This window comes from Mesocricetus auratus, unplaced genomic scaffold, assembly GCF_017639785.1.
Source record: "Mesocricetus auratus isolate SY011 unplaced genomic scaffold, BCM_Maur_2.0 Super-Scaffold_100676, whole genome shotgun sequence".
Taxonomy (NCBI): domain Eukaryota; kingdom Metazoa; phylum Chordata; class Mammalia; order Rodentia; family Cricetidae; genus Mesocricetus; species Mesocricetus auratus.
The window spans coordinates 2,357,029-2,383,447 of NW_024429266.1; the positions used below are offsets into that span (position 1 = coordinate 2,357,029).

Genomic DNA, 26,419 nt, shown 5'->3' on the forward strand with positions numbered 1-26,419 from the left:
AAATGCAGCTCCTAGCACATTGATGGTGACTTTTTCAGCCCCAGAAACTTTAACCACCTTGTTCATAAAGCCAACCAAGTTGTTTTAGATGGAGATGCCGGGTGGAAAAATATGTATACATTATAGGAATTTTAAACTTCCAAGATTCTATACGTGCAAGGGATTGTGGGTATGCAAATGAGGAGCCTGGCTCACGGGGCTTGGAGGTTGCACAAATGACTGGTTCACAGCAAACCTCCCGGCAACCGCTAGGGGGCAGAGCGGAGGGAGGTCTTGGGTTTACTGGTTCAGCCGCAGGAACCTGCTTGCATTTCTTGTGATTATGGGGACCTTGGGTGGGATTTCTGTTTCTTTTCTATAAAGCCTACTCATTTAGGAGTGATGATACACCTAGAAGTTGCAGCAATAGCAAAGCTTACTGGGGAGTTCATGCCTCTATAGAGGAGAACTCTGTAAACCAGGGAACCCAGCGAGATCCTCGCAGCTGGTGTGACAGCCGCAACCTAGGCACAGACGCGTGAGGAACTGCTTTAGACTTTCCTTCCTAGACGGTGTCTGACCACCTCAGACTCGCAGACTCACTCTCCAGCCCGGGTTGGCTTCTATCTAGCTCATGGAGTCTCCTCGCCTCAGCCTCCCAGATGCTGGGATTGCAGGCATGTATTGGACGACTTTCGGAGCGGAAACCAACTTCTCTGGACGTAAGGGCCCGAGTGAGAGGCTGCGACCCCCAAAGGACTGGAGATGTTTGTTTTCTTCGTGTTAGAGGAGGCACTGTCTCTTTGATAATACATTATGACATGAAAATCAACAGCACTTTTTTTTTCTCCCTGAGACAGTGTTTCTCTGTGTAGCCTTGGCTGCTCTGAAACTTACTCTGTAAACTAGGCTGACCTTGAACTCGCAGATCTCCGCCTGCCTTCTGAGTGCTGGGACTAAAGCCGTGCATCACCACCGCCCGGCTCAACAGCATGAGTTTGTGTAATATGATCTTTGTCATTCTTTTTTTTTTCTTTTTAAAGATTTACTTATTTATTACGAATACAACATCCTGCCTCCATGAACATCTACACATCAGAAGAGGGCACCAGATCTCATTATGGATGGTTGTGAGCCACCGTGTGGTTGCTGGGAATTCAACTCAGGACCTCTGGAAGAGCAGTCAGTGTTCTTTTTTTTTTTTTTTTTTTTTTTGGTTTTTCAAGACAGGGTTTCTCTGTATTGTTTTGGAGGCTGTTGGTCCAGCCCAGCCTCGAACTCACAAGAGATCCGCCTGCCTCTCTGCCTCCCGAGTGCTGGGATTAAAGGCATGCGCCACCACTGCCCGGCCTCAGCCAGTGTTCTTAACTGCTGAGCCATCTCTCCAGCCCGATCTTTGTCATTCTTACTGTGTTTCTATTTTTTTCTTTTCTTTTCTCCTTCTCCTTCTTCTTTTTTTCTTTTTGAGACAGAATCTCATGCAGCCCAGGATGGCCTCAAGTTCGCCATGTAGCCGAGGAAGTCCGTAAGCTTCGGATCCTTTGCCTGTGTTCCCTAGGGCAGCGGTTCTCTGCCTTCTTCGTGTTGCGACCCTTTGCTACAGTTCCCCAACCATAAAATTATTTTCATTGCTACCTAAAGTTTGCCGCTGCTACGAATTGTAATGTAACCCGAGGCCCACAGGTTGAGAACCGCATCACCACCCCAGCTGTCTTAAAATGACATATTTTGGGTCGTGATTCCCAACTTTTGTATCAGTGTCATTCGTGTCTTAGACTTAACAATTCCTCTCTCCAAATGCCCTGGAGAAAACGTGGTCAGTGGAAAGAGTGTGTGTGCGTGTGTGTGCGAGCGCGCGTGCGTGCATACATGCGTGCATGTGTGTGTGTGTGTGTGTAATGCCTTCTCTCTGGGTCACACTCATGGCACGGTCCCTCTGGTAATGCCACCTCTCGTTCTTCCCGTCTAGGACCTGACTGACTTCGAGTGGAACTTCTGGCTAGGATGGGGGAGGCGGAGGCTGGCGTGGCTCTTCCTTGGCCATGCAGCTGTGTCTCAGCTGGCCGGATTGCTCGCAAAGAAGGTACGCGTGAGTCCATTTGTCATATTCTTTTAAGCCCCTTTCTCCTTTGGGTTTGGCGAAGAGGCCTTAAGCTGTGTGAATCAGGAAACAGGGCTCTCAATGGGGAAGCCTGGGACCATTGTTAGCCAAAACGACACTTTAGTGGAAGATGTCTTTCCATCTCGGCCTTCGTGGACTTCCTTCAAATTATTTCCTAAAGCCATCGAATACAAAGGTTTCAGGGTGAACAGACCTTAGCTGATAGACTGGAACAGTGAAGACCTGCTTGGGAGAACATGCCTGGCCTCACCCACAGTTCAGAAGAGAGTGGGAGATAATGTTGTTAAGAAGTGGACACAAGTGGATACCAGACATAAAGCAAAAGATACCCAGCCTGCAATCCACAACCCCAGAGGTGCTAGAACCCTCTTCCAGAAACAGATGGAAGCAGATGCAGAAATCCACCACTAACCAATGGGCAGAGCTCCTGGAGTACAATCGATGTGAGAGAAGATCGATAATATGAACAAAGGAGTCAAGACCATGATGGGGAAACCCACAGAATCAGCTGACCCGAGCCAGTGAGAGATCAGACAAACTGGGAACCTGCATAAGAGTGAACTAGACTCCCTTAATGTAGACAGTGGCGTGACTAGGACAATATATGAGGCCTCTGGCAGTAGGTCCAAGATCTAACTCTAATGCACAAACTGACTTAGTGGAGCCCATTCTATATGGAGAGATCCTTGCCCAGCCTAGACACAGGGGTGTAGGGGTGGGAAGGTGCCTTGGTTCTGCCTCAACTAGATGATGGGACAGACTTAGTAGACTTCCTAGGGGGAGGCCTTACCCTCTCTGAGGAGCAGATGGAGGGGAGGGGAATGGGGGGGGAGCGGGAAGAAAGCATGGAGGGGGAGCTAGAGTTGGAATGTGAAAATAAATTAACATAAAAATGTGATCAAGAAGAAGGGAGACAAATGATCTGGAGAGATGACTCGCAGTCAAGAGCACTGGCTGCTTTCCCAAAGGACCTGGGTTCTGTTTCCAGAACCCACACGGCGCTTTGCCGTTTTATGTGAGCTTGACACAAACAAGAGCCACCTGAGAGGAGGCAGTCACTTCTGGCCTCTGAGCCTGTGTCCTCCCTCGGGGCTGCAGTGGAGATGGCCTCTGGGGAGTGAAGGCCAAGTAGTGCTTTCCTGGGTCATGACTGCAGGTGGGCAGAGCCAAGGACCTGGTGGCGGCTCCCCTTGTCCTCTGGCTCCTGGGAGTTTTCTATGTGGTATTGAAGAAGTGAGTCAGGCTGGGTGCAGCTCGGTCGCAGAGATGTATTTGTGTGGGGGCCTGGGCTCAGTCCCTTGCACTGGAGCAAGAAGGGAGGTGCCGACAGGTCCCACAGTCGTGGAGGACGGAGGCCGGGTCTGGGCGTGTGACAGCGTGCTTCTGAACTGCCCTGGGCGCAGGACTGGGAGCTAGGCTGCTTTCGTGGTGTGTGTGTGTGGTGTGTGGTGTGTGTGTGTGTGTGTGTGTGTGTCCGTGCTGGGGAGGAGGAGGAGGCATCTCGAGAGCTGAGTCATCTCCCTGTGTGTCTCACCCTTGTGTGACCAAGGCTGGACTGTGGGTGAGGCAGCTGCCTGGCAGATCTGCTTGCGGCTGGGCCACAGTTGCTCCTTTGTCCGTCGGCTTGGCTCTTCTGTGAGTCTGGGCCGCAACCTTGACCTCCTTGGTCCCAGCCTCTCGCCACCTGGACCCAGTGCTCCTCAAGGCCTTCACTGGCAGAGTTGGGTTTTGGTGCCTTTTCAGGGTGGAGGATTTGGGCTGCCTCTGCGTCTGCTTTGTGGTCCTGGGGGGGGGGGGGGTTGTGGGAGTTTTGAAGCTGGGCAGTGCAGTTGGGGGTGGGGGGGTGGGGGGTGGGGCGGGGCAGGCATCTGTTGGCTTCTGGTGATAGCCCTGACTCCTGAAGAATGCTTCCCACCTCCACCCAGGGTGGCCACCACCTCCTAACGAGGGCAAGGCTGCTTCCAGGAGCATAGTCCTCCCTCCTCCTCCTCTTCCTCCCCCTCCTCCTCCCTTGAGCCCCTTGGCTGAGATTAAATACCTTCCCTCCAGGTCAGCCCCTCTCTGGGTTTCTTCCAGGCTCTGGAAGGAGACGGAAGGAGGCTGAGTAACGGCTGCGCTCCTGCTGCGGGTCTGTTACGGTTGGACATTGGGGAAGCAGGTCACAGTTGCCTCCATTCTCTAACGCCTCTGTGGCTTCCCGCCACCCGAGACACCGTGTGCTCTGCCCTCAGAACTAAAATGACTCTGTAGGAGGTCGGAGAAGGCCGTCCTGCTGTGGGTCTCTGTGCTTTCCTTGGTGTGGGCTGGCTCGGGAATGACAACATGGTTAGTCGTGGCCCCATGGCTCAGGACCTCACTGCAGGGTGTGCGCAGGCTGAGCAGCTTGGTCCTCTGGGGTTGGCCCTTCGTGGGGTGAGCGGCCTCTCCCCATAAGTCAGATAGATAGAACCGCGCGCACTGATGCTTCTCCTGGAACCCGCTCTACTCCCTCAATTAGCGCTGGTCTAAGTGAGATGAGGCTTCCTGGATAAGGGCCCACTGCCCATTATTCCCACGAAGAGCCGGGTGGGGTGCTCCGTCTGGACCCGGATGGGGGCAGACTGCTTTTTCTTCTTTCGGGGAGACTTCATACATGTGTATACTTTTCTTACGAAATATAAATTTATATTTACTTATTTCAGTACTTAACTGCAGTCGACGTAAAACGTAACAAGCACGTCCCCCTCTTCACTTCTCCAACGGTGCTTCACTGAGTGGTTTCTTGGCAGATGTGGCCAGGGGGAGCGCTGCCCCAAGCTTTGAGCTCTCACTGTCCCACACAGACAGAAGCACACAAGGGAATCTGAGGCACATCTGGCTACCACTTCGTGCCAGGCTGCTGTGGACTGGTGGGCGTGAGCAAAAGCAGCTGGCAGGCCATGAGCTGTGGGGTGATGCCTTGGTCTGCACTGGTGGGGAAGAAAGCCTTTCTAGAGAGGAAGGTGGAATGCGAGGCGTGGAAGATGGTAGACTTCTGCTTAGTGGGTCAAAGTGCTGCTGGCTTTGCCTTCTGTCGAGTTAAATCTGAAGACTTGGGAAGCTTACCCACCCACCTATCTATATATTACCACATTCATCTGTTTTTATGCGTTCACCTCCCCACCACCCATCTGTCCATCCATCCATCCATCCATCCATCCATCCATCCATTGATTCACCCATCTATCCATCCATCCATCTATCCATCCATCAGTCATCCCCCATCCATCCATCCACCATCCACCATCCATTCATCATCTACCCACTTTATCCATTTCATTGATCTGTTTGCACCCACCCATCCATTTACTCAGCCACCCATCCATCTACCTGATGGGGTTGTCCTTCTGTACATATTTTCTCTTATTGGTTGATGAATAAAACACTGTTGGCCAACAGGGCAGCAAGATAGGTGGGACTAGGATGTGAGGAGGATTCTGGGAAATGTAGGAAGGCTGTCGACATGTAGGACGCCAGAGGAGTAACACCATGCTGGGCATTACTGGGTAAGCCACAGCCTTGTGGCAATACATAGATTGATAGAAATGGTTTAATAACTAAGACAGAGCTAGCCAATAAGAAGCCCTAGCCAACAGCCAACAGTTTCATAATTAATATAGCATCCATGTACTTCTTTGGGGGGCTCTGAGGTGACTGTGGAACCAGGCTGGAAACACCGCAACATCTACCAACCCTATTTATCTGTCCATGCACCCCTTGCCATCTGCATACCCATATCATACCCACCACCCACCCACTCGTCCATTTTTCCATCTGCCCACCCATCTTCTACCACCGCCCACCCATCCATTTTTCTGCCAATCCCCACACACTTTCTCCAACCATTTTTACCCACCCTAACTTATGCGCTCACCAACCCCTTTCTATTCTCTCATCTATACATTTGTCCATTCACCCACATCCATCTACCCACCCTCCCACCCAATGACCTCACCCACCAACAACTACCCATCCTCCCACCTACCCACCCCTTCCTTTCTCCCACTCAGCCATTTGCTCTGCCATTTTAGTATTTGTTTGCACTGGGTGCCGGGGTAGATTCTGGTTTGCATTCGTGCCATTTGGACAGAAAGGGTTTCAGCTTACTCAGGAAGACTACCCGCTGGGGAACTGGTCGTGTTCCATCCTGAGAAGTGGTTCAGCCCAGCTTGCAGTGGAACATGCCCTGGTGTCCGCTTGCCTCCGTTTTCTGTGACGCGCATTGCATGCCACCCGAGAGGCCGCGGCGCTCTCTGTCTGGCTTCAGCTCTGTTTGTTACAAAAGTCCTGTTTTTTTTTTTTTTTGGTTGTTTGTTTTTGTTTTTGCTTGTTTGAGTTGTTGTTTTTTTTGTAACATCTTGAAGTTTTGAAAATTTCCCATTTTACTTCTCGTCTGTCAAAAACTGGAAGCCTTGGAATCCAGAGAGCTAAGTGGGAGTCGTTGTTTGCTCCCCATAGAGTTCTCCCAGCGCATCTAATCAAATGTCACATCACTCGGGCTCTTCTCCCTGTTGTTGGAGAACAATGAGGCAGCACTTTCTGGAAAGGCTCTGCCGAAACATGGGAACCGCGCAGATGCTTGTGGGGTGCGGGAAGTTGGGTTCACACATGTGCCCCTGTTGGTGATGGACGGAGGCAGACCAGAAAGCTGTTTGTACTGCTAGATGTGTAAGTGGCAACAAGAAGCAATTTTTAACACTGAAAACCAGTAGAGATGTGTTGACCAGGTTTACTTGGCATAACCCTAACTCCAAACATCGGAGATGACCTTCAGCTGGGACACAGTTAAGCGAACCGTGGCTGTCCGCACCATGGGAAACACTGCGAAGAGTGAGCTTGGTGATGCCGTGGAAACCGCTGTGGTAATGAGTGAGCATCCTGGTGCCATGGCAACTTACTTGACTCTTTGGCAGCATGCTGCATGACTTCTAGGAAATGAAGAGTTATGGAAACGGAGAGGAGATTAGTGGACGGGAGGCAGGGATGGTGAGGGGAGCGCGAAGTGGGTGCAGATCCCAAGACTGTTCCGGGTGTTTGCTGTGGTGGGCACTGAGCCTACACATGTGGTAGAATTGTGTAAAAAGTAGGGGCAAAACTGGAGAAGCCAGTATGCTTGGTGGATTGTGGTTATATATCCATGTCCTGGTTATGATAATATCGTTTGGTTTTGTAAAAGGCTACTTTCGGGGAAAGCTGAGTGAAATACATAAGGCACCCGTCTTTGTTATTTCTGAGTGCACATGACCCTATGACTATCTCAGTAAAAATCCCGATTAGAAAAAGCACAGTATGAGCTTGGGGACACAGCTCAGTAAATGCTCATCTTGCAGGCCCAAGGACCCGAGTTTGATTGACAGAACCCACATTAAAAAAAAAAAAGCTGGATGTGGTGGTGAGGGAGACAGGGGAATTCCTGGGGCTCCCTGGCTGGTCGGTCTTACCTGCTTGGCAGGCTCCAGGCCGGTGAGAGACTCTGTCTCAAAAAAACAAAAGTTGTGAGCCAGTGAGAAGTCCCAGCTGTTGAAGTTGCTGGGCCCCAAGTCTGAGGACCTGAGTTTGATCCCCGGGATCCACATAGTCGAAGGAGAAAACCAACCCCCGCAAAGTTACCTTCCACCTCCACACAAGCATCCTGGCAGGAGCACATCTGCACACACCAGTAATAATAAATGACATAAGAAAATAAGAATATAAAAAAATGAATCTAGGTAGAAGGAACTTAAGGAACGACACACCTAAGACTGACTTCTGGTTTCCAAACATATGTGCCTATATGGGCATTTGCACCCACAGACATATATGCACACGCATATAGACACAAAAGGAAAAATATATAAAGTTGTATTTTCTTAAAATTCAAAGTTCTAAACTAGAAGCATTGTAACTCAACACTGAGGTTGGTTTTCTTTTTCCCCTCACTTTCCTTGGTTGGTCAAGTAGGTGGATGTCAGTCCAGAGCTACAGAAGTCCAGGTGTGTGTGTGGGTGTGTAAGCTTGGGGCAGGTGCTGCAGGGGGGTGACAGAAGCTTGGGGAAGGGTTTGGGTTCTTGTGCCTCCTTTTCCAGAGATCAATAATTACTAACCACAGATATCACTTGAATCTCATTTAAATGAACTGGGCCATTTTGACTTCTAGGTGGGTGTGTTGGATAGTTTTAAATCAACCTGTCACATGCTAACGTCATCCGAGGGGTGGAAGCCTGGATTGAGAAGTTGCCTCCATGAGATCTGGCTGTACACAAGTCTGTAAGGCATCTTCTCAATTAGTAATTGATGGAGGAGGGCCTAGCCTGTTGTGGGTGGTGCCATCCCTGGGCTGGTGGTCCTGGGTTTTATAAGAAAGCAGGCTGAGAAAGCCATGAGGAGTGAGCCAGTGAGCAGTGTAACGTGTAGTTTTCCTCCGCCAGCCCCTTTGGTTTTTCCCCCGGCCAGCCGCTTGGGCTCTGCCACAGTTGCAGTCCCCAAATAACACACAGGAGCTATATTAATTATTAGCTTGTTTCTTACTGGCTAACCCATAATTGTTAATCTAAGTATTTCTCTTACCGGAGAAAAGGGTCCAGACATCTTACTTCTCTGGCAGGCTACATTGTCTCTGCCACGTCTTTCTTTCCCAGAATCCTCCTCAACTCCTAGTCCCACCTATCTTGCTTGCCTATTGGCCAACAGTGCTTTATTGACATATACACAGGACTTCCCCATCAAAAGAAGCACCCCTCCATGGTCTCTGCATCGGCTCCTGCCTCCAGGTTTCTGCCCTGCTCAAGTTCCTGGCTTGACTTCTTTCGGTGATGAACAATGATATTGAAGAGTAAGCCTAATAAACTCTTTCCAAGTTACTTTGGTCATGGTGTTTTATCATAGCAGTAGAATCCCTAAGACAGTCTGCTTTAACAACCTGAGTCAGGGGGCTGGGGAGACAGATCCAGGGGTTAAGAGTACTTGCTGCTCTTGCAGAGGACCTAGGTTTAATTTCCATTGCCCACAACCATTCCATTCCCAGGGGGATCCAACACTGTCTCCTGGCCTCTCCAGGCACTAGGCATGTACATGCCACACAGACATACATGCAAGCAGAGATTCACACACATAAATCGACCTTTCTAGAAACCCGAGACTGACATCCTAAGTATGTGACCAAAGTCCTGCATATCTGCCCAGGTCCCTGAGAACTTAGAAAAGAATTTTCTTGCCTATTTAAGGACAAGTTAGAAACATTGTTTCGGGATTAAAACATCATGTGTGTTACTTTTTTTCACTTTTGAAAAGCTGAAACAGTTCTGTCCTGGTTCTCGTGACAGGCTCCATACTTACATGTGTGAGAGGTAGATAAACCCTTGATCCACACATACACACGTCAGACGCACTTGTCAGAGTGGAGATGGGCAGGGGACGGCTGCCTGAGTCTCTTCTCATGGACCTGCCACTCTGGTGTCCCCCCCACTCCCCTTTCTCTGTACCATCAATTCCAGAGCTCAGCCTGTGTGTGGGAGGGATTATGGTGATGGGAGTGGAGCCTAACCCTCTCTATCCTGGTGTCAGTTTAGGGCCGGCCATGCTGTATACTGGGTTTTAGTGATGTTTGCAGTGGGCGGGGATCCCAATGCCATCCAACATTTTAAATTTGGGCGTGAGCATTTTAGTGGCATTCTGGTTCACGCGTCAGTTCTGCGCAGTAAGAGGGTGTGTTAGCCAACCTTTCTACTTTGCATCCTCAGGATGTGTATGGTGGGGAGGGCAAGGGCAGTGAGAAAGTTCGGGGAGCCCCAGGGCAGCGGGAGAGTGTTTCCCCGTGCTGTCTCAGGACAGCAGCCGGTGTTGTCTGCCTGCAGGAGTGGGGTGAGCTTGTCTGCACACAAAATGGCTGTTGTGGCCGCTGTCAAATCCATCACAGGCTTGCTGGAGCACAGCTGTTTTACACAGCGCCGCTAAGTATTTCTGAAGGCTCTTTCAGTCCCAAGTTGGGGCAGCTCCCGTCTGTGGTGGGTTTCAAACGAAGCTCAGCAAACAGGCTTTTCCCAAGCAGATCAAATAGCACTCACTGAAAGTGTGGCTGCATACGTGTGCAGACATGTGCCCACAGGCTCCATAGCACTCACTGAAAGTGTGGCTGTGTGTGCATGCGTGTGCAGACATGTGCCCACAGGCTCCATAGCACACACTGGAGGCTGTGTTGAAAAGCGCCTCCCCACCACACACTCGTTAAAACCATGTGCTAAACCAGTGTTCGGCGACCTTGTTTCTGGAAATTGGACTCTGCCCAGAGGTGGGAGAGTTGGGGAAAGTTTGAGGCAAATTTATGTGGCTGTTTTCTGTGGTGAGCAGGATGGAAAAAAATCCATAAAAATGAGCACCACATTTCTCTGGTTTTCTTGGAATGTGAAACCACATTTCTCTGGTTTTCTTGGAACACAAAAGTGGCTGACTTTGTCTCGTGCTTCAGAAGTTCTCTTGGGCTGGATGGTATATATGTCTGGAATATAGGAAGAGTGGGTGGGCTGCAGTTTCGAGGGGTCGACATCTAGGACAAGATGGGCAAGCTGCACTCCAGGCCTGTCCTGCATCTGGGTCTGTCTGTCTGTCTGTCTGTCTGTCTGTCTGTCTGTCTGTCTGTCTGTCTGTCTGTCTGTCTGTCTCTCTGGCCACACTGGGGACTGAACCTCTGACCTCATGCGTGCCAGGCAACCCTCTATCCACTAAGCTACACTCTCAGTCCTGTTTCCACTCTTTGTTTCTAGACAGAGACTCACTAAGTTGCCCAGTTAGGTCTTCAATTTGTGATCCTCCTGCCTCCACCTCCAGAGGAGCTGGGAGGGCAGGCCCCAGGCCACCAGGCTCAGATCACCCTTTTCACCAGAAGATGTAAGTTCAGTCATCTGACTTTTCAGCTTTGAAAAGTTCCCGAAAACCATCATTCAAAATCACACTTACAACATTTGCACTGTTTTTTGTTTTTTTTGGGGATTGTCCCTACTATAGCTCAGGCTTGCTACGGTCTCACTATATAATAGAGGATAACATGAACTCCTTACCCTTTTGTGTCTCTGTATGAGGATTAGATCTACAGGCACGTGTCACAGCCTGGGGCTGGAAGACAAGAGCCTCACGCATGCTGGGCAAGCTCTCTGTCAGCGGAACTGCAGACACAGCTCAGGAGGACACCTTACTTTGCACGTGTATACTAAACGTGGCTCACGCACGATTCCATTATACTCATGGTGACCTTGAGAAGCAGCCACTGCTCCAGTTTCACGTGCAAAGGACCGGTGACACAGAGCTCCAGACGTTAAGCCGGGCTGGCGCATGGCCGTTTAATATTAAAGCCCAAGGGCTGGAGAGGTGGCTCAGCAGTTGAGAGGACCCAGGTTCAGTTTTCAGCTCGCCATGGTTGCTCACAACTGTCTGTGACTCCACCATCTCCTGCAGGCACTATACACACACACACACACACACACACACACACACACACACACACACGGTGCGCATGTACATATGCAGGCAAAAAAAAGAGACTGCACATATAAAATAACATGAAAAAAACCCTGCCTTTTTCCTTTTCTTTATTTTTGGTAGAGCTACGGATCACACCAAAGGCCAGGCACACGCCAGGGAAGCTCTCTCCTGTTGAGACATGTTCATCTCTTTACGGCAGTCTTTTGCGTTGCGTGTGCTTATGCTGAGCGTGTGGGCATGTGCGGTCAGAGGGTAACCTTGTAGAGTTGGCTCTCTCCTTCCACCTTCACGTGGCGATAAAACTCGTATCCCAAGACTCGCAACACTAGTGACAAGCGGCTTTACTCACAGAACCATCTTGCTGGCCCTTTATCGTGGTTTGAAAAAAAATTTATCTTTGTATGGGTTTATATGCATCTGACGCATGTGTGCCTGTGTGTATGAGTTCAGGCACTGCTGCGCCACCGGGGATGTGTAGACGTTAGAGGCTAACCTCCCGTGTTGGACCTCGGGTTCCGCCCGGAGTAGGGTCTTTTGCTCACTCCTGTGCATTTCAGGGTAGCTGGCCTTCAGGCTTTTAGGGATTCCCCTGCCTCTGCCTCTCCCCTCTCCGTAGGACGCTGGGGTGACAGATGCGGGCTAGCATGGCTTTATGTGGGTGCTGGGATCTGAACTTGGGTCCCTCATGCTTCCACAGCAAGTGGTCTTGTCCGCCGAGTCCTCCCTCCAGACCTATTGCAGTGGTAAGATGAGGATTTAGCACCTGGATGCAGGAAGAGGCACCGTAGCTGCAAAGATCTGTTAACCCACTGTCTGGTTAATCGGTGGAACAACTAAGTTACTCGCCAGTTAAACAGAATAATGTGCAGATTCTCTTGAAATGGGGCGAACGCGTCGATCAGTTAAAGATCTTGACATCACAAAAAGCTGAGAACATGCGATTTTCCTGTGACGTAAATTTGACTGTGACTAATAGGCCAAGGGTGTTCCAGCCTTTTGGCTTCCTCTGGGCCACACTGTCATCTGGGAAGTTCACACCCAAGGGCTGCGAAGTTGAGTTATGAAGGGAAACAGAAAACAAAACAAAACAAGCCTCACGATCCTCAAGTAAGTTATGGTTTCGGTCTTGTGTTGCATCCCTGGGTGTTCTCAGTAGAACAGGCACCAGTTGGATGCTCCCAAAGGAGATGTAGTGAGATACTTGATTTTAAGTCTGAGACATCAGAAAGCCTTGGCATAGACATCCCGGGTTTTTTTTCCCTAAGGTTCTCAGACGTGCCCTTGAACCCTCATTCTCATTTTGGCTTCCGAAGGGCCATGTCTGTAGGGTGTGGGCGTGTGGCCTTCCCAGCTGGTGGGGTCCCCCTAGGTCTGTTCGGAAGTCAGCTGAGCATCTCACCGTTGTGGGATACGGTCCAGGAGTCTCTGAAGGCGGGAGAGTGTCTGCTCGATTCCTGGCGGACCTGGCAGGGCAGTGAGGACGGGGTTTGGTTACTGGTCACAAAGGCTTGCCCTCATCCACACGGGTGCCGTCCTGGCCACACTCACCTCCTGTCCTTCTCTTCGGAACACCCTCCCACAGCACAGGCCCTGGATCCTCATGGTCTATGGAGTGTGGGCCTGCTGGTGTGTCCTGGGGGCTCCGGGCGTGGTCACCGTCTTTCTCCACACCACCATCGCCTTCTGCGTGGCCCAGTTCCGGTCAGTGCTCCTGTCCTGGCTGTGTTCTCTCCTCCTGCTCTCCACCCTGAGGCTGCAGAGTGTGGAGGAAGTTAAGGTAATTGTCTGCCTCCTGCACGCCTTACCGAAGGGCCCGGGAAAGGCTCAGATCCAGTAGCTGTCCAATCTTCACTCACAGAACAAGAAGTAGCTTCTCCGTGGGGGCTCCGCCTAGTGGCCATCCAGGGTCATTGCACGATCAGTCTCGGTTTTTAATGTCTGAGCCTTGTCAGGTTGTCCAGGGTCACTTTTTTTTCCTCCAAGTTTGGATGCTAATGGAGGATGACAGATGTCAGAGGACCAGAGGGATAGAAACAGTACTCCCATATACATACATGCATGCATACATGCATACATACATACATACATACATACATACACATATATATGCTTAACCCTGCCTGTTGAGTGCTCTGTGGTTTTTAGGGACCATTTTCACTCATCTTCCTTCTGACACACAGTGTCTACAATGGCCCCAAGACAGTCAGACACGTGTCTTTATTCTCATTGGACAGTATTACTTATCCACTCATATGGCTGGTCACAGAAGCGTTTTGTATGGAAAGTGTTTTCCCTTAAGGTCCCAGACCAAGCCTTGGCATCTTGACAGACACAACAGTTTGCCAGTTATGTGTTTGGAGGAGGTGGGCATTGGGCAAGAGGCAGTCTGTACGGCTGTTGAGCGGTCAACCTTGTGTGCAGCCAGCCCAGTCCCGTAGGGACCAAATTAAAACTCCGTCCTGTGTCTGGAGCTTGTGCATATACCCCCAATAACGTGTTTCTTTTGGTGCCCGGGGTTGGATCTCGGGTCCCAGATATGCAAGGCACCTGCCCTGCCACCCAGCTACGCTGTAGCTCACGCCGCTTTGGTTGCCGGTGGGATTCACTCGACACCGCTCTGTGCTCAAGTCTCTTTCACGGCTTCTGTCCTCGGGGAAGCCCAAGTCGGGGTCGCCATCTAGCCCCTGTGCGGATTGATGCTGCCTTGCTGCTCGCTCACGGGCTGTCCCCCCCCCCCCCCGTTGCTTCTGTAGAGGAGGTGGTACGAGACAGAAAACGAATACTACCTGCTGCAGTTCACCCTGACTGTTCGCTGCCTGTACTACACCAGCTTCTGCCTGGAGCTGTGCCGGCGGTCTCCACCTGCCCAGCGCACCGCCTACGCCTTCCCGTGGTTGCTGGCCTACGTCTTCTATTATCCTGTCTTCCACAATGGGCCCATCATCACCTTCCCAGAGTTCTTCAAACAGGTAGAGTCCTCTTGGTGGGCTGGGATGGTGTCGTGTAGGCCTGTGCCTCTTAGACTGTGAGTTGGGAACTCCCCCCCCCCCAAAAATGGTGTTGCATACTGAGTGCGGGGTTCACCAAAGGTTTGGGGCCAGTGAGAGGTTTATAAATATACAACCAAAAATCGCTCAAAGTCTAACAGGCAATGAACTGGTGGTGTTTCTGGCAATGGCCGCCCCCTCTCATGTTATGAATGTGGAGTAGAAAATGGCTTTAGACTGTGACACCCTCCTATGCCGTGCTTCCCAGAACACCTTGCTCAGGCCCCAGGCTATCCTGTATTGTGAGCTGCAGGCTTTTAAGAAACAGAATGGTGTAATAATGAAAAACAAAGACTTTAATATCTTTCTGCATCATTCCTCGGGATGTGAGTACTGAGTTAGTCTCTTTGGACTGGATTGCATTAGAATGTCTGACTTTGAACTTTTTGCTTATTTATATGTGTGTGTGTGTGTGTGTGTGTGTGTGTGTGTGTGTGTGTGTGTGGTGTTTGTGCGGGCACACATCTGCTACAGCATGTATGTGCAGGCCAGAGGACAACTGTAGGAAATTGGTTCTTCCCTGTTGCCTCCAGGATATGGGCAAGTGTCTCTACCCACTGAGCCATCTCACTGGCTCAGTGTTTGGTTTTAAAAGTTGCTGTTTGGGGGCCGGAGAGATGGCTCAGAGGTTAAGATCACTGGCTGCTCTTTCAGGGGTCCTGAGTTCAATTCCCAGCAACCACATGGTGGCTCACAATCATCTACAATTCAATCTGGTGCCCTCTTCTGGCATGTAGGCAGAACACTGTATATGTGATAAATAAATAAATCTTTAATAAAACGTTGCTGTTTGATTTGATGGCTAGAGTTTCTAGCAAATCGTATTTGAATGAATTTTATAATAACTTTGAAATGGCCCTGAAGATACTTCTGCAAGCCTATCTTGCCAAAGGAATTTTTTTTTTACTTGAACCTGGGTGTGTAGATATAAAATAGGCATATCAAACTCTATTTATTTTAAAAGGATTATCTGTTATACATACAGTGTTACCTTTCACTAAAGACAGAAGCAATTTTGCATACTAATAAGTCGGATTATGTGATTTACACAAAGAATGAAGTCATGGTGAGCATGTGACAAGACCTGGGGTGTTGGCTGTGCTCATCTGTGCCTCATGTGTCTCCCCGCTTAGCTGTGCTGCAGACCTGAGTACATGCTTATCTAGCTTTGAAGTACCTCTCAGGCTAAAGGGGGGCCGGCTCTCAAGGGGCAGTGTCCACTTGGCTCATACCTGGCTACCGTGAGGTTTGGGCGATACCCACTGACAGCCACCGAAAGCCACTGCAGGGAAGGCCAGGGAGGAGGAGGCTGGATTCTGACATTTCACTCGGAGACGTAGGGAGACAGACGCCTGCCTGTGGCTTGCAGATTGTTTGCCCTCTTACTCACAGAGTGCTCATGAAGCAGCCCTGTTGTGGCGTCGTTTGTTCTGGAGGCCAAGGTGAGAAAACAAACCTAGTTGAAGCATGTTGGCGGGTGACACGTGTTCTCACTCTGTCTGTGCCTTCTCTGCACAGCGTTCTTGTCTTAGAAATCACGTCAAGCCACCTTTGTCCTTCTACTTAGACTTCTCCCCCGACCCCCAGCTAATCTCCTGGGACATACTTAAGGGAGTTTAACCCACGTGTTAGTACCTAAAAGAGTGGTTTTCAAGGGACGTTACAAACCAAAGCACCGCCATCTTGAAGAAGAAAATATGTACAGACACACATAAACATACATGTATACACAACAATGCATGTAACATGTGTACAACACACAGGCACACACAGCACATCCATGGAATCACAGATGTATTCACAACACATGTATGCACATGTGTACATACAGTACATGCTTATAACCGCATATAACACACGGGCCTGCACATGTGTTTAGCACACCTGTGCATGTATACATACAGCACACCACACACACACACACACACCACATTGCCTGCATTCATATAGCTCACACATTTGTGCACTCACTTACAGCACACACACACATGCATGCACTCACATACAGCACACGCATGCATGCACTCACATACAGCACATACGTGCATGTACTCATGTACAGCACACACATGCTTGTACTCACATACAGCACACACGTGCATGCATTCACAGACAGCACACATGTACATTGCACATGTACTCACAGACAGCACACACGTGCATGCACTCACAGACAGCATGTATGTGCATGCACTCACATACAGCACACACGTGCATGTACTCATGTACAGCACACACATGCTTGTACTCACATACAGCACACACGTGCATGCATTCACAGACAGCACACATGTACATTGCACATGTACTCACAGACAGCACACACGTGCATGCACTCACAGACAGCATGTATGTGCATGCACTCACATACAGCACACACATGCTTGTACTCACATACAGCACACACATGCTTGTATTCACATATAGCACACACATGCATGCACTCACATACAGCACACACGTGCATGCACTCACATACAGCACACATGTGCATACATTCACATACAGCACACACGCACATGCACTCATATACAGCACACATGTGTATGTACTCACAGACAGCACGCACGCACATGCACTCACATACAGCACACACGTGCATGCACTCACAGACAGCACACACACATGCACTCACAGACAGCACGCACGCGCATGCACTCACATACAGCACACACATGCATGCACTCACATACAGCACACACGTGCATGCACTCACATACAGCACACACGTGCATGCACTCACATACAGCACACATGTGCATGCACATGCCTGGAAGTGTGGTTTAAAGCACAGGACCAGAGTCGTTGCTATTTCTATGACAATGTGAAAGATACCCAGTGAGGAAAAAGAAAGGTTTTTGGAAACTGTTTACTTCATCTTAAAAACTCCAGAGCAGCAACAGCAGCTTTCTAGACTTGCCCGTGAAAGGACAGGCCTTTTCCCTGAGGACATCTTCTAGTGTCACTGGTGCTCCTGGCTGGGGTAGGCTTGCTCCCACTTCAGTCTGGTTCCCCAGGATCATTCCTTGGACTCCAGATGATTTTAGATCTGCATTTGAGATTACTCTGTAAAAGACATGTGGGCTAGAGATGGAGCTGACCTCAGAGCATGGTCGCTGGTCTGCAGTGTCAGACCTCAGAGCATGGTTGCTGGTCTGTAGCTGACCTCAGAGCATGGTCGCTGGTCTGCAGCTGACCTCAGAGTGTGGTTGCTGGTCTGCAGCTGACCTCAGAGTGTGGTCGCTGGTCTGCAGTGCCAGACCTCAGAGCATGGTTGCTGGTCTGCAGCTGACCTCAGAGTGTGGTCGCTGGTCTGCAGTGTCAGCACTATCAGGGACTTGCGATGAGAATTCTCAGGCCCTACCCAGGCCTGTGACTGACCAAGCCTTTGGGTTGGGACTCAATGTTGTGGCTTGCCAGGTGCCCCAAAGGGTGACTCTTGTTCTCGGGGAGGCTGAGAGCCACTGTCCTGAGTTTGTCTGAGGATTGGGGTGGAGGCAGAGCTGGCACAGGATTGGCCGGCTCAGACCTTCCGCATCCTGCCTCTTGCCGTTTCCTTGACATTGTGAACTTGGCTTCTTCCCAATTTTCCAGCCAATAACTTTTGAACTAAACCTCGGCACCATCCCTCCCCTGGGATGGATAGTAATTCTTGGGGAAGTAGACTAAAGCCACCCAGAGGAAAGAGACTCTCCCCAACCGCGTCATGCATGGGAGCTTTGCCCAGTGGGAGCTGTGCTTTGTTGGGATGCAAAGCCATTCTTCACATTTATCATCTCCTCCTTTCCAAATGCAGCCTTTAGGATCCAACGGGAACAGTGGCAGCGTGTAGTCAGGCCCCGTGCCTGGTCCTCGGGACCAGACTGGAGGCTGTGGTTAATCCAAACCAAGGACTGCCATTCCCCTGAGCTGCAGTCTAGAGAGCATGGCTGGGCTCACTTCTCGGGCATTAGTCTGGAGAGGATGGGTGGGCTCACCCTGTAGAGGCTCAGGGTCTACTCGGGTCTTATTTCTTTCTGATATGTTCCAATTGCTAAACGTAGGGACTTTGGAAGGGCAAGTCAAAACCTTCCTCTAAGGCCTGCCTATATTCATTAAAGCCATTCCAGAAAAATAAAATGCTCAGTAAGCCACAGGACAAAATAAATACTGAGTGAAAAGCCAGGGAGGGCCTGGGGGAGGTGGCCCAGTGGGCAGGGCACTTGCTTTGCAAATGTGAGACCTGAGTTCAGAGCCCACATAACGCCAGACAGGCAGTGCACATCTTCAATGCCAGGGCTCGGTGGACTCCCTGGAAGCTTGTGGTACAGCTGGACCTGTGTACCCAAAGGCGAGCAAGAGACCCCGTCTCAAGCTGGAAGACAAGGACCAACACTTGAGATTGTCTTCTGACCCCTTCATGAGTGTGAAGACATGTACGGTCCTGCACTCACAGGAACACACACACACACACACACACACACACACACACACACACACCACACATTATACTCACAAAGAACAAAAAAGCCATGTGATTTCTGCATTTGCCGAGGGAGCCTGTGGGCGCGCTCCTCCTCCGTAATGGGGTAATTTAAGAGGGAAAGACTGGGAAGAGAGGAGAGGAGGATGAACATTAACACGGAGGAACTCAGGCAGTGCTGTGTGGATGAGCAAGAGGAGGCTTCACCACCAGGGGGCAGCAGCGTCTCACGTGGAAAGGAACCCAGAAGGGATGAGCGTGGGGTCTAGGTGGGAATCTCAAGTATTAAAACGAGAGAGGAGCACCTCTGCAGATTACACGCTACTTCAAGTGTTAGCACATACATTTACATGTGCCAGTGAGGGAGGCGTGGAAGAGGTGTCCTCTATGCTGCGAAATATTGGCTCGCCATACAAGACACCGTTAGTTACTTGCCACCCGGCCTCCCTATTGCCTTACCCGGAAGGCCGTTCCTGGCCCGCGGAGTGTCGGGGAACCCAGGCTTCAGCGGCTTCCCTGCTGTCCTTCTGGGGAGTTAAGATACTGAACTGCCGTGAGGCAGAGTCCAGTGGGGCCCGGGCCAAGCAGGGTGGCCTGCTGATTTGCCTTGCTGGAAGTCTGGGGCCTCAGAGCCTTCCTCGAGTGGTGGAGTCTGCAGCGGGGACTGGATAGGGTGACAGGCAGGCTGAGTGGTGTACTTTGGGACTTTGCTGGCCAAGGCCGTGTTCCCCACCCGTTGGAGACAGTGTCCAAGTGGGGTCCTCAGTACGGAGGGGTCCGGATCCCTGTTCTGTTTAGGCGAGCTGCCTTTTCTGTGGGATGAGGAGGTCAGCAGATCGCTGTGGGGAGCCCGTGGTCCCAGGAAGTGATGAGGCTTGACACATGGAGGCTGTCACCCTCACACCCGCTGCTACTGTTATGACTAGTCAGAAGCATGTGGCAAGTTCGGGGGAAGTTTAGGCTACCACAGAGGTCCCCTCCTGCCCACCCCTGTGTCCAGCCTGATGGGCACCCCAGCAGAGGGGTCCGAGCAGTGGCCATCCTTGGCCTCTGAAGAAGCCGTTGCGTTAGGCTGTCGGAAGGGACCAGACAGTCGCCGTAGGCAGGGTGTGCCTGGCTGAGAGCAGCAGTCAGGGTGGGTCAGGAGGTCGGTGTTGGTGTCTCAGAAATGCTGCGGAGAGCCTGGGGCCCCTGGGTCTGGAGATCACCCGCATGACACTGATTGCAGAGAGAAGATGAAGTCAGCTCTACAGCTGCTAGTTCATGTAAGCTTCAACTCCCGAGAGAGGCGTGCAGAGGGCAGATGGAGCAAGGGCAGGCTCACGGAAGGCAGGCTGGGTGGATGGAGTAAAGACAGGAGCACCAGTTGTTAGGGTGCTTACTTAGCATACATACACTAGGCCCTGGAATCCCAGCCTGGGAAGTAGAGACAAGATGATCAGAAGTTCAAGAGCAAGGGCCGGGGAGATAGTTCAGTAGGTAACGTGCTTGCTGTGAATGCATGGGGGCCTGGGTTTGAACCCCCACAGCACACAAAGGATGGGTAAGCCAGCGCACCTATGTAACCCCAGTGCTGAGGGAGGGCAGGTGAGTCTTGGGTGCCATAGGGGTATAGCCCAAATAAGGGCAGTGAGAGGCTCTAACTTAAAAAAAATAAGGTAAACAGTGCTGGAGGAAGACAGTGGGCACTTGCCTGTGGCTTCGCAGGTGCACGCGTGCATGCACGTGCGCGCGTGCGCCTGCACACACACACACACACACACACACCCATCCTTGGCTACATAGTGAATTTTGAGATATTGCTTTGAAAATAGAAAACAAAAAAACAAAAAACAAAGACACACCCTTGTCACACTGACTTGGTGTGGCAGGAGCTATCGAGGACAGTGTCTGGCAGGTATGAGGGCCTGGTGGCTCTTGCTGTCTAGACCAGGCGCTGGCTTGCAGCATCAGCAGCATGAGTTGTGAATTGGTCGTCTTCCCCAGAGAGAGCTGTGAACTTCACTGGCCCTGCTGTGGGTGGCTGGGTTCAGCCACCAATGCTGGGCTTGAGTAAGAACCTTTTCGTAGAGCATAGGCTAGGGACTTGGGTGATACAGAGAAGCCACCCCGACTCTGAAGGAATACAGCTTGGGTCCACGCGCCCCTGGACCCTGCAGAGGGGCCAATGAGGACACTGGCCCCAGGAAGGGCCTTTGTTGCTTTCAGATGTGCGTGTGACTCCTGTGGGAAGGAAGGACCTTTCATCATTGACAACTGTCATCTTCAGTCTTCAGAGTATCTTTGAGGGAGGAAGGCGACATTCCCTTTTATGCAATTTGCATGAAATGAGGTTTTAAATCGTAATGCGCTTTTAAAATACAGTTGTCAGACGGGTTAATGAGTGTTTTCCAGTGGCGTCTGGGCTTGAAATTCCCACCATGGCAGCTTCCAATGATCTTAAGGTTGACAGTCCCCTCGGCTGGAAACACCTCAAATGGAATGCTTTCCGAGCAGCTCTGAGGATAAGCACTGTGCAGCAGCCTGTCTCTCCTGCTGTGAGACAAGGGACAGATGACTTTGAATAAAAGGCCCCATTACACTGATGTGTACCTTCCAGAAAAGGCAAATGACTACTCGTGCGTGCATGTGCCTGCACGTGTGTGTGTGTGCGCACGCGTGTGCATGTGAGTGTATATGCACGTGTGTGAATATGCATTTGTGTACATGTGTCACATGTGTGAGTCTGTGTATGAGTGCATATGTGCACATGTGTGTGTTCTTGAGCATATGTGTTTACAACAGGGTCTCTTGTCAGCAGCTTTCCATGTAGGCTAGGCTGACTGGCCAGGGATGGACCCTCCTGTCTGCCTCCTCAGTTCTAGGATTAAGTGTGTATAGCCATGTCTGACTTTTATGTGGGCTCTGGACCATACTTGGGTCCTCCTGTTTTATTTGACAAGAGTTTTACTCACTGAGTCAAAGTCCCCTGATGACCCTCCGCCTTTTCTCTTTTAGGCAAGGGTGAATTGACAGGAGTTGGTTGAGGACCTTTCTGTGTGCACCTGTGCAGTTAAGGAATCTGCATTTCTGTGGCTCCAAGTATGGAAGCACATCTATCAAAAGGAGCACTACAGGAGATGCTCTGTCTTTCCTGGCAGTGGTGGTACAGACATATTCTTCAGAAAGTCAGTAGGAAAGGATTAGTTAGGTTCTTGGGAAGTAGGTAGGTCATTATCAAGAAGCCAATCAGCTACCAGGTGAACTTCACACTTTTGATTCATAGACGTTCGCGTCATTTTGAAGTGCCTGTGGTTTGGGGACATCCAGGAGGGCCTCCAAATTGGCCTTTTGCTGAGAGGCAAGCTGGGAAGGTGGATTGTCTACCATTGCCCATCTGTTGTCTCTGTTCACCAGGTCGGGCCTGTACACCAGCAAGGGCCTAGCACCCCCAGATGCAGGCTGGGTTTCTGGGGACCTGAGCTGCAGACTGTGTGCCCAGCACCTGTTAGCAGCTGGACAGATTCAGCTGTGTGAGCATTGCTGTCTGCCAACACAGCTCTGAGGCTGCTAACATTTTCGTCTAGACAGCTTGCTTCTGGATGATGCTACCATCTCCATCTAGAGGGAGCTTGGAGCCTCCTCATGTTTTCTCAGTTGACTTTGTGTGGATTCTTACTGCCTTGGTGTGAATCCACAGTAAGGTGACCCCACAGTGGGGTGACCCCCACAGCTAGGTCACCATGGTAGAAGGGGTTTTCTGATGGCTTCAGCTGCACACCAACTCTAGTGTGAAATTCTGAAATGCTGCAAGATTCCAAGGGCTTTTGAGCAGTGTCTGGGATGCTCGGGCGGTATAGAGTCTGGGGTGCTCGGGCGGTACAGGGTCAGGGGTTCTCGGGCGGTACAGAGTTGGGGAAATATCCAGAACCCCAAGATCTGCAGTGCTTGAACCAGATAATAGATGCTTAGGGTAGCCACCTTCTGTGTTTCTGTCCATAGACAATGGAGACACCTACTTCACCACATTTGGTGTGGGGCTCTGCTGTAACACTCCCCTTGTTCTGGGGCTCCTTGAGGAAACAAGGAGAAGCCATGTAGCTGCTAGTGACGGCTGCTAACACTTTAAACGTGCAGGTGCTGGACTTAGCACTCACCCTTCAGTTGTGCAGGTGCTGGGCTCAGTACTCACACCTAACCACCACCACCACCACCACCACCACCACCACCACCACCACCACCACCACCACCACCACCACCACTATAATTTTCACTTTATTTTAAGGAAACCCAGACCCAGGGGGTTGATCATGGAGTTGTGTGGTTGATGCCAGGATCCTGCCTATCTCCTCTGAGTATTTATTCTGTTCTTTTTTGTTTTTAAAGGTAGACTGACAGGCATCCTTCACCCTTCCACCTCACTCACACTCCATACCCGGCCGTCCTCTCCTGTATCTGGTGTTGCCTCAGGCTTGAGTGAGGGGATGAGTGGGAACAGCCAAAGAGAGGCGCAGTTTCAAGGGGGCAGAACACCCGAAATCCTGGCCCAGCCTGGGCTGTCTTGGGTCAAGGCTGGGGTGGAAGGGTGCAGAATCTGGCACTGTTCCTGGCTTTAGGGTACTGCACGTTGCCACACCCGTTCTTGTTCTGGGGCTGTTTCCCAACTGGGGGGTAGCTTTCCTACCCAGGAAAACTGGGTGTCCTTAAGGCAAGCAAACTCCAGTTCATAGAAATGGCAATGATAATTTGTACAGACCTCATCAGAAGCATCACAGGAGAGACATCCTGCATGGCTTGGGACCGAGCACCATCTAACACCGCCTTCTCTGTTGTCCCCTCTCTAGATGCAGCAGCCAGAGCTCAGCTCTCCGAAGCACAGCCTTGGCATTCTAGCCAAGGGCCTGGGCCGCCTGCTGTGCTGGTGGTGGCTGGCAGAACTGATGGTCTGCCTCATGTACATGCACGCCCTCTACAACAGCATCCCCCTCCTGGAGAGCGTTTCCTGCTGGACTTTAGGTAACCATGGGAACCGCCACCAGCAGGACCAGAAACAGCTGTTGGGTCTAGAGAGACCCTGTCCTGTGGGTGTTTGGGGTGCAGTGGCCCAGAGCCAACCTGCTTTACTGTTTAACCTTACTCCTCTTGTGGCCAAGGTTTTACATGCGTGGGCTGCTTGGTGTAGTTGATGGGGGTGTGCGTGTGTGCCATGTGAACTGAGAGTCAAGGATGAGTGACCCCCTCCTTGGACTGGAACCGACCGAGTATGGCTGGACCGACGCCTTTACCAGAGGCAGCATTGAATAGCAGGAGAGAGTGGAGCTGCTGGCTGGCACAGGGGGCTGGCTGTTCTGAGGGCTGGTGCTCCGAGACCCAGTCAGGCTGCATTCTTCCTTTTCCCATGAGCTTCAGAGTTGTGGAGGTTTAGGCTCGTATCCCAGCTTTCCCAGCCAAGGGTGGGCAGCCTTTGGTGGTGCTAACACCTGTCTGGACACCTTCGTCTCAAAAACAAGGCTTGCCCTCGAGGAGCTACTTTGAGGGTTCAGTGAGATGGTGGGCCTCATGATTCCTCTTGTAGATACAGTAGATGGTGTGTGTGTGTGTGTGTGTGTGTGTGTATGTGTGTGTGTGTGTGCATGCAGTGTGCATATGTCCAGTAGATACAGGAGATGGTGTATGTGCATGTGGTATGCACATGTCCTATAGATACAGTAGATGGTGTATGTGTACATGTGTGTGTGTGTGTGTTTGTGTCTGTGCATGCAGTGTGCACATGTCCAGTAGATACAGGAGATGTGTGTGTATGTGTGCATGCAGCATGCACATGTCTAGTAGATATAGTAGATGGTGTATGTGTACATGTGTGTGTGCACATGTCCAGTAGATACAGTAGATAGAGTGTATGAGTGTGTGTGTGTGCTTGTGGTGTGCAAATGTCCTGTAAATACATTAGATTGTGTGTGTGTTTGCATGTGGTGTGTACATGTTTTGTAGGTACAGTAGGTGGTGTATGTGTGTCATGTGGTATGCACATGCCCTGTAGATAGAGTAGGTGGTGTATGTGTGTGCGTGTGGTGTGTACATGGACCTGCATTTCTCTGTTGGTCTCTTTTGCTTGCTTGCATCTTTGTCTATCCTGCAGCAAGGTGGAATGGTGGTCTTATTTTCCCCAGAACAGTCTCCAGTTGTAGGATTTGTCTGTGAGGAAACTATTGTCCTTTATTCCTTTGCCCCTAACAGCAGGGGCCACACATTCTGATCTGATCTCAATCTTCCTTCTTACTTGTCCTGTTCTGTTCCTTTGAGGACTCCCGTCTTCATCTGTTGTCTGACTTCCAGACTTCAAGAGTGCATGCATGTGTGTGCCAGAAAGAACTCCGTTTAAGTGTGTGTGTGTGTGTGTGTTTGATGCTCCAGGCAGATTAAGCTGCTGAAGGCAAGTGTATAAGCCTGTCTGCTTATATGCTGGGTGATTTATAGGTTTTTCAGAATCTCTATTGTCCTTGTCACATGTGCTTAGTCAGAATGTCTCTGAGACAGGAGCCTCACAGGACCCAGAAAACACTGAGATGTTTTAATAATAACCTTTTCTTTCTGAGTGGATTTAAAACCTCAAATGACATTTTTGCAGATAGTAACAGCATTTTCTTTGGTATGGGGGATTCTTAAGAATTGTTTTTATCAACATGTCCCAATGGCACACATCCATGAAGCACAGTGTGATGTTTCAGTGCGTGTTCACCATGTGCTGATGAAGCCAGGGTGTCTGTCTCATTGTTTCAGGCTCCTCTCCTACACATGGTTGTAGCTGGAGGTCACTAATACCGTTAAGTTTTAACCATACAAGGAGACCAACAGGATAGGACTGAAGGTTTATCTATAGAGTCAGATTCCTGTTACTGAGCCTGCTTCAGCTTAAGGATGAATGGTGGAAAACAACTCAAAATGTGATTTAAATAGCAAAGAAACATTGTCACATGTGCCGGTCACACCTAAGAGCAGCATGGGGAAAAGATTCAGTGACTCAGATTCAGCCAGGGAGCATCCTCACCTGGCTGAAGAACTAACTAGAATTTCACAAGTGCTTTGTGACCAGAACCCACTGACTTTTCTCCCTAGCTCTTCAAAGATAACGTGTGTGTGTGTGTGTGTGTGTGAGAGAGAGAGAGAGAGATGGAGAGAGAGAGAGAGAGAGATGGAGAGAGAGAGAGAGATGGAGAGAGAGAGAGAGAGAGAGAGAGAGAGAGAGAGAGAGAGAGAGAGAGAGAGAGAGAGAGAGAGAGAGAGAGAGAGAGAGAGAGAGAGAGAGAGAGAGACAGAGAGAGAAATATTCTGGTCTCTTTCATGGTACTTAGACCATAG

General features: G+C 50.4%; 1 protein-coding gene across 4 annotated transcripts in view; it reads left to right on the forward strand.

The window, feature by feature from the left end:
• Hhat (hedgehog acyltransferase) overlaps positions 1-26,419 on the forward strand; it is a 236,536-nt gene that overhangs the window by 23,760 nt on the left and 186,357 nt on the right. For all 4 annotated transcript variants that reach the window (XM_040737187.1, XM_040737188.1, XM_005082856.4 and 1 more), the window contains exons 4-7: positions 1,949-2,062; positions 13,155-13,349; positions 14,326-14,541; positions 23,905-24,076. In XM_040737187.1, the coding sequence (XP_040593121.1) occupies positions 1,949-2,062; positions 13,155-13,349; positions 14,326-14,541; positions 23,905-24,076 (697 nt within the window). The remainder of the gene's footprint in view (positions 1-1,948; positions 2,063-13,154; positions 13,350-14,325; positions 14,542-23,904; positions 24,077-26,419) is intronic.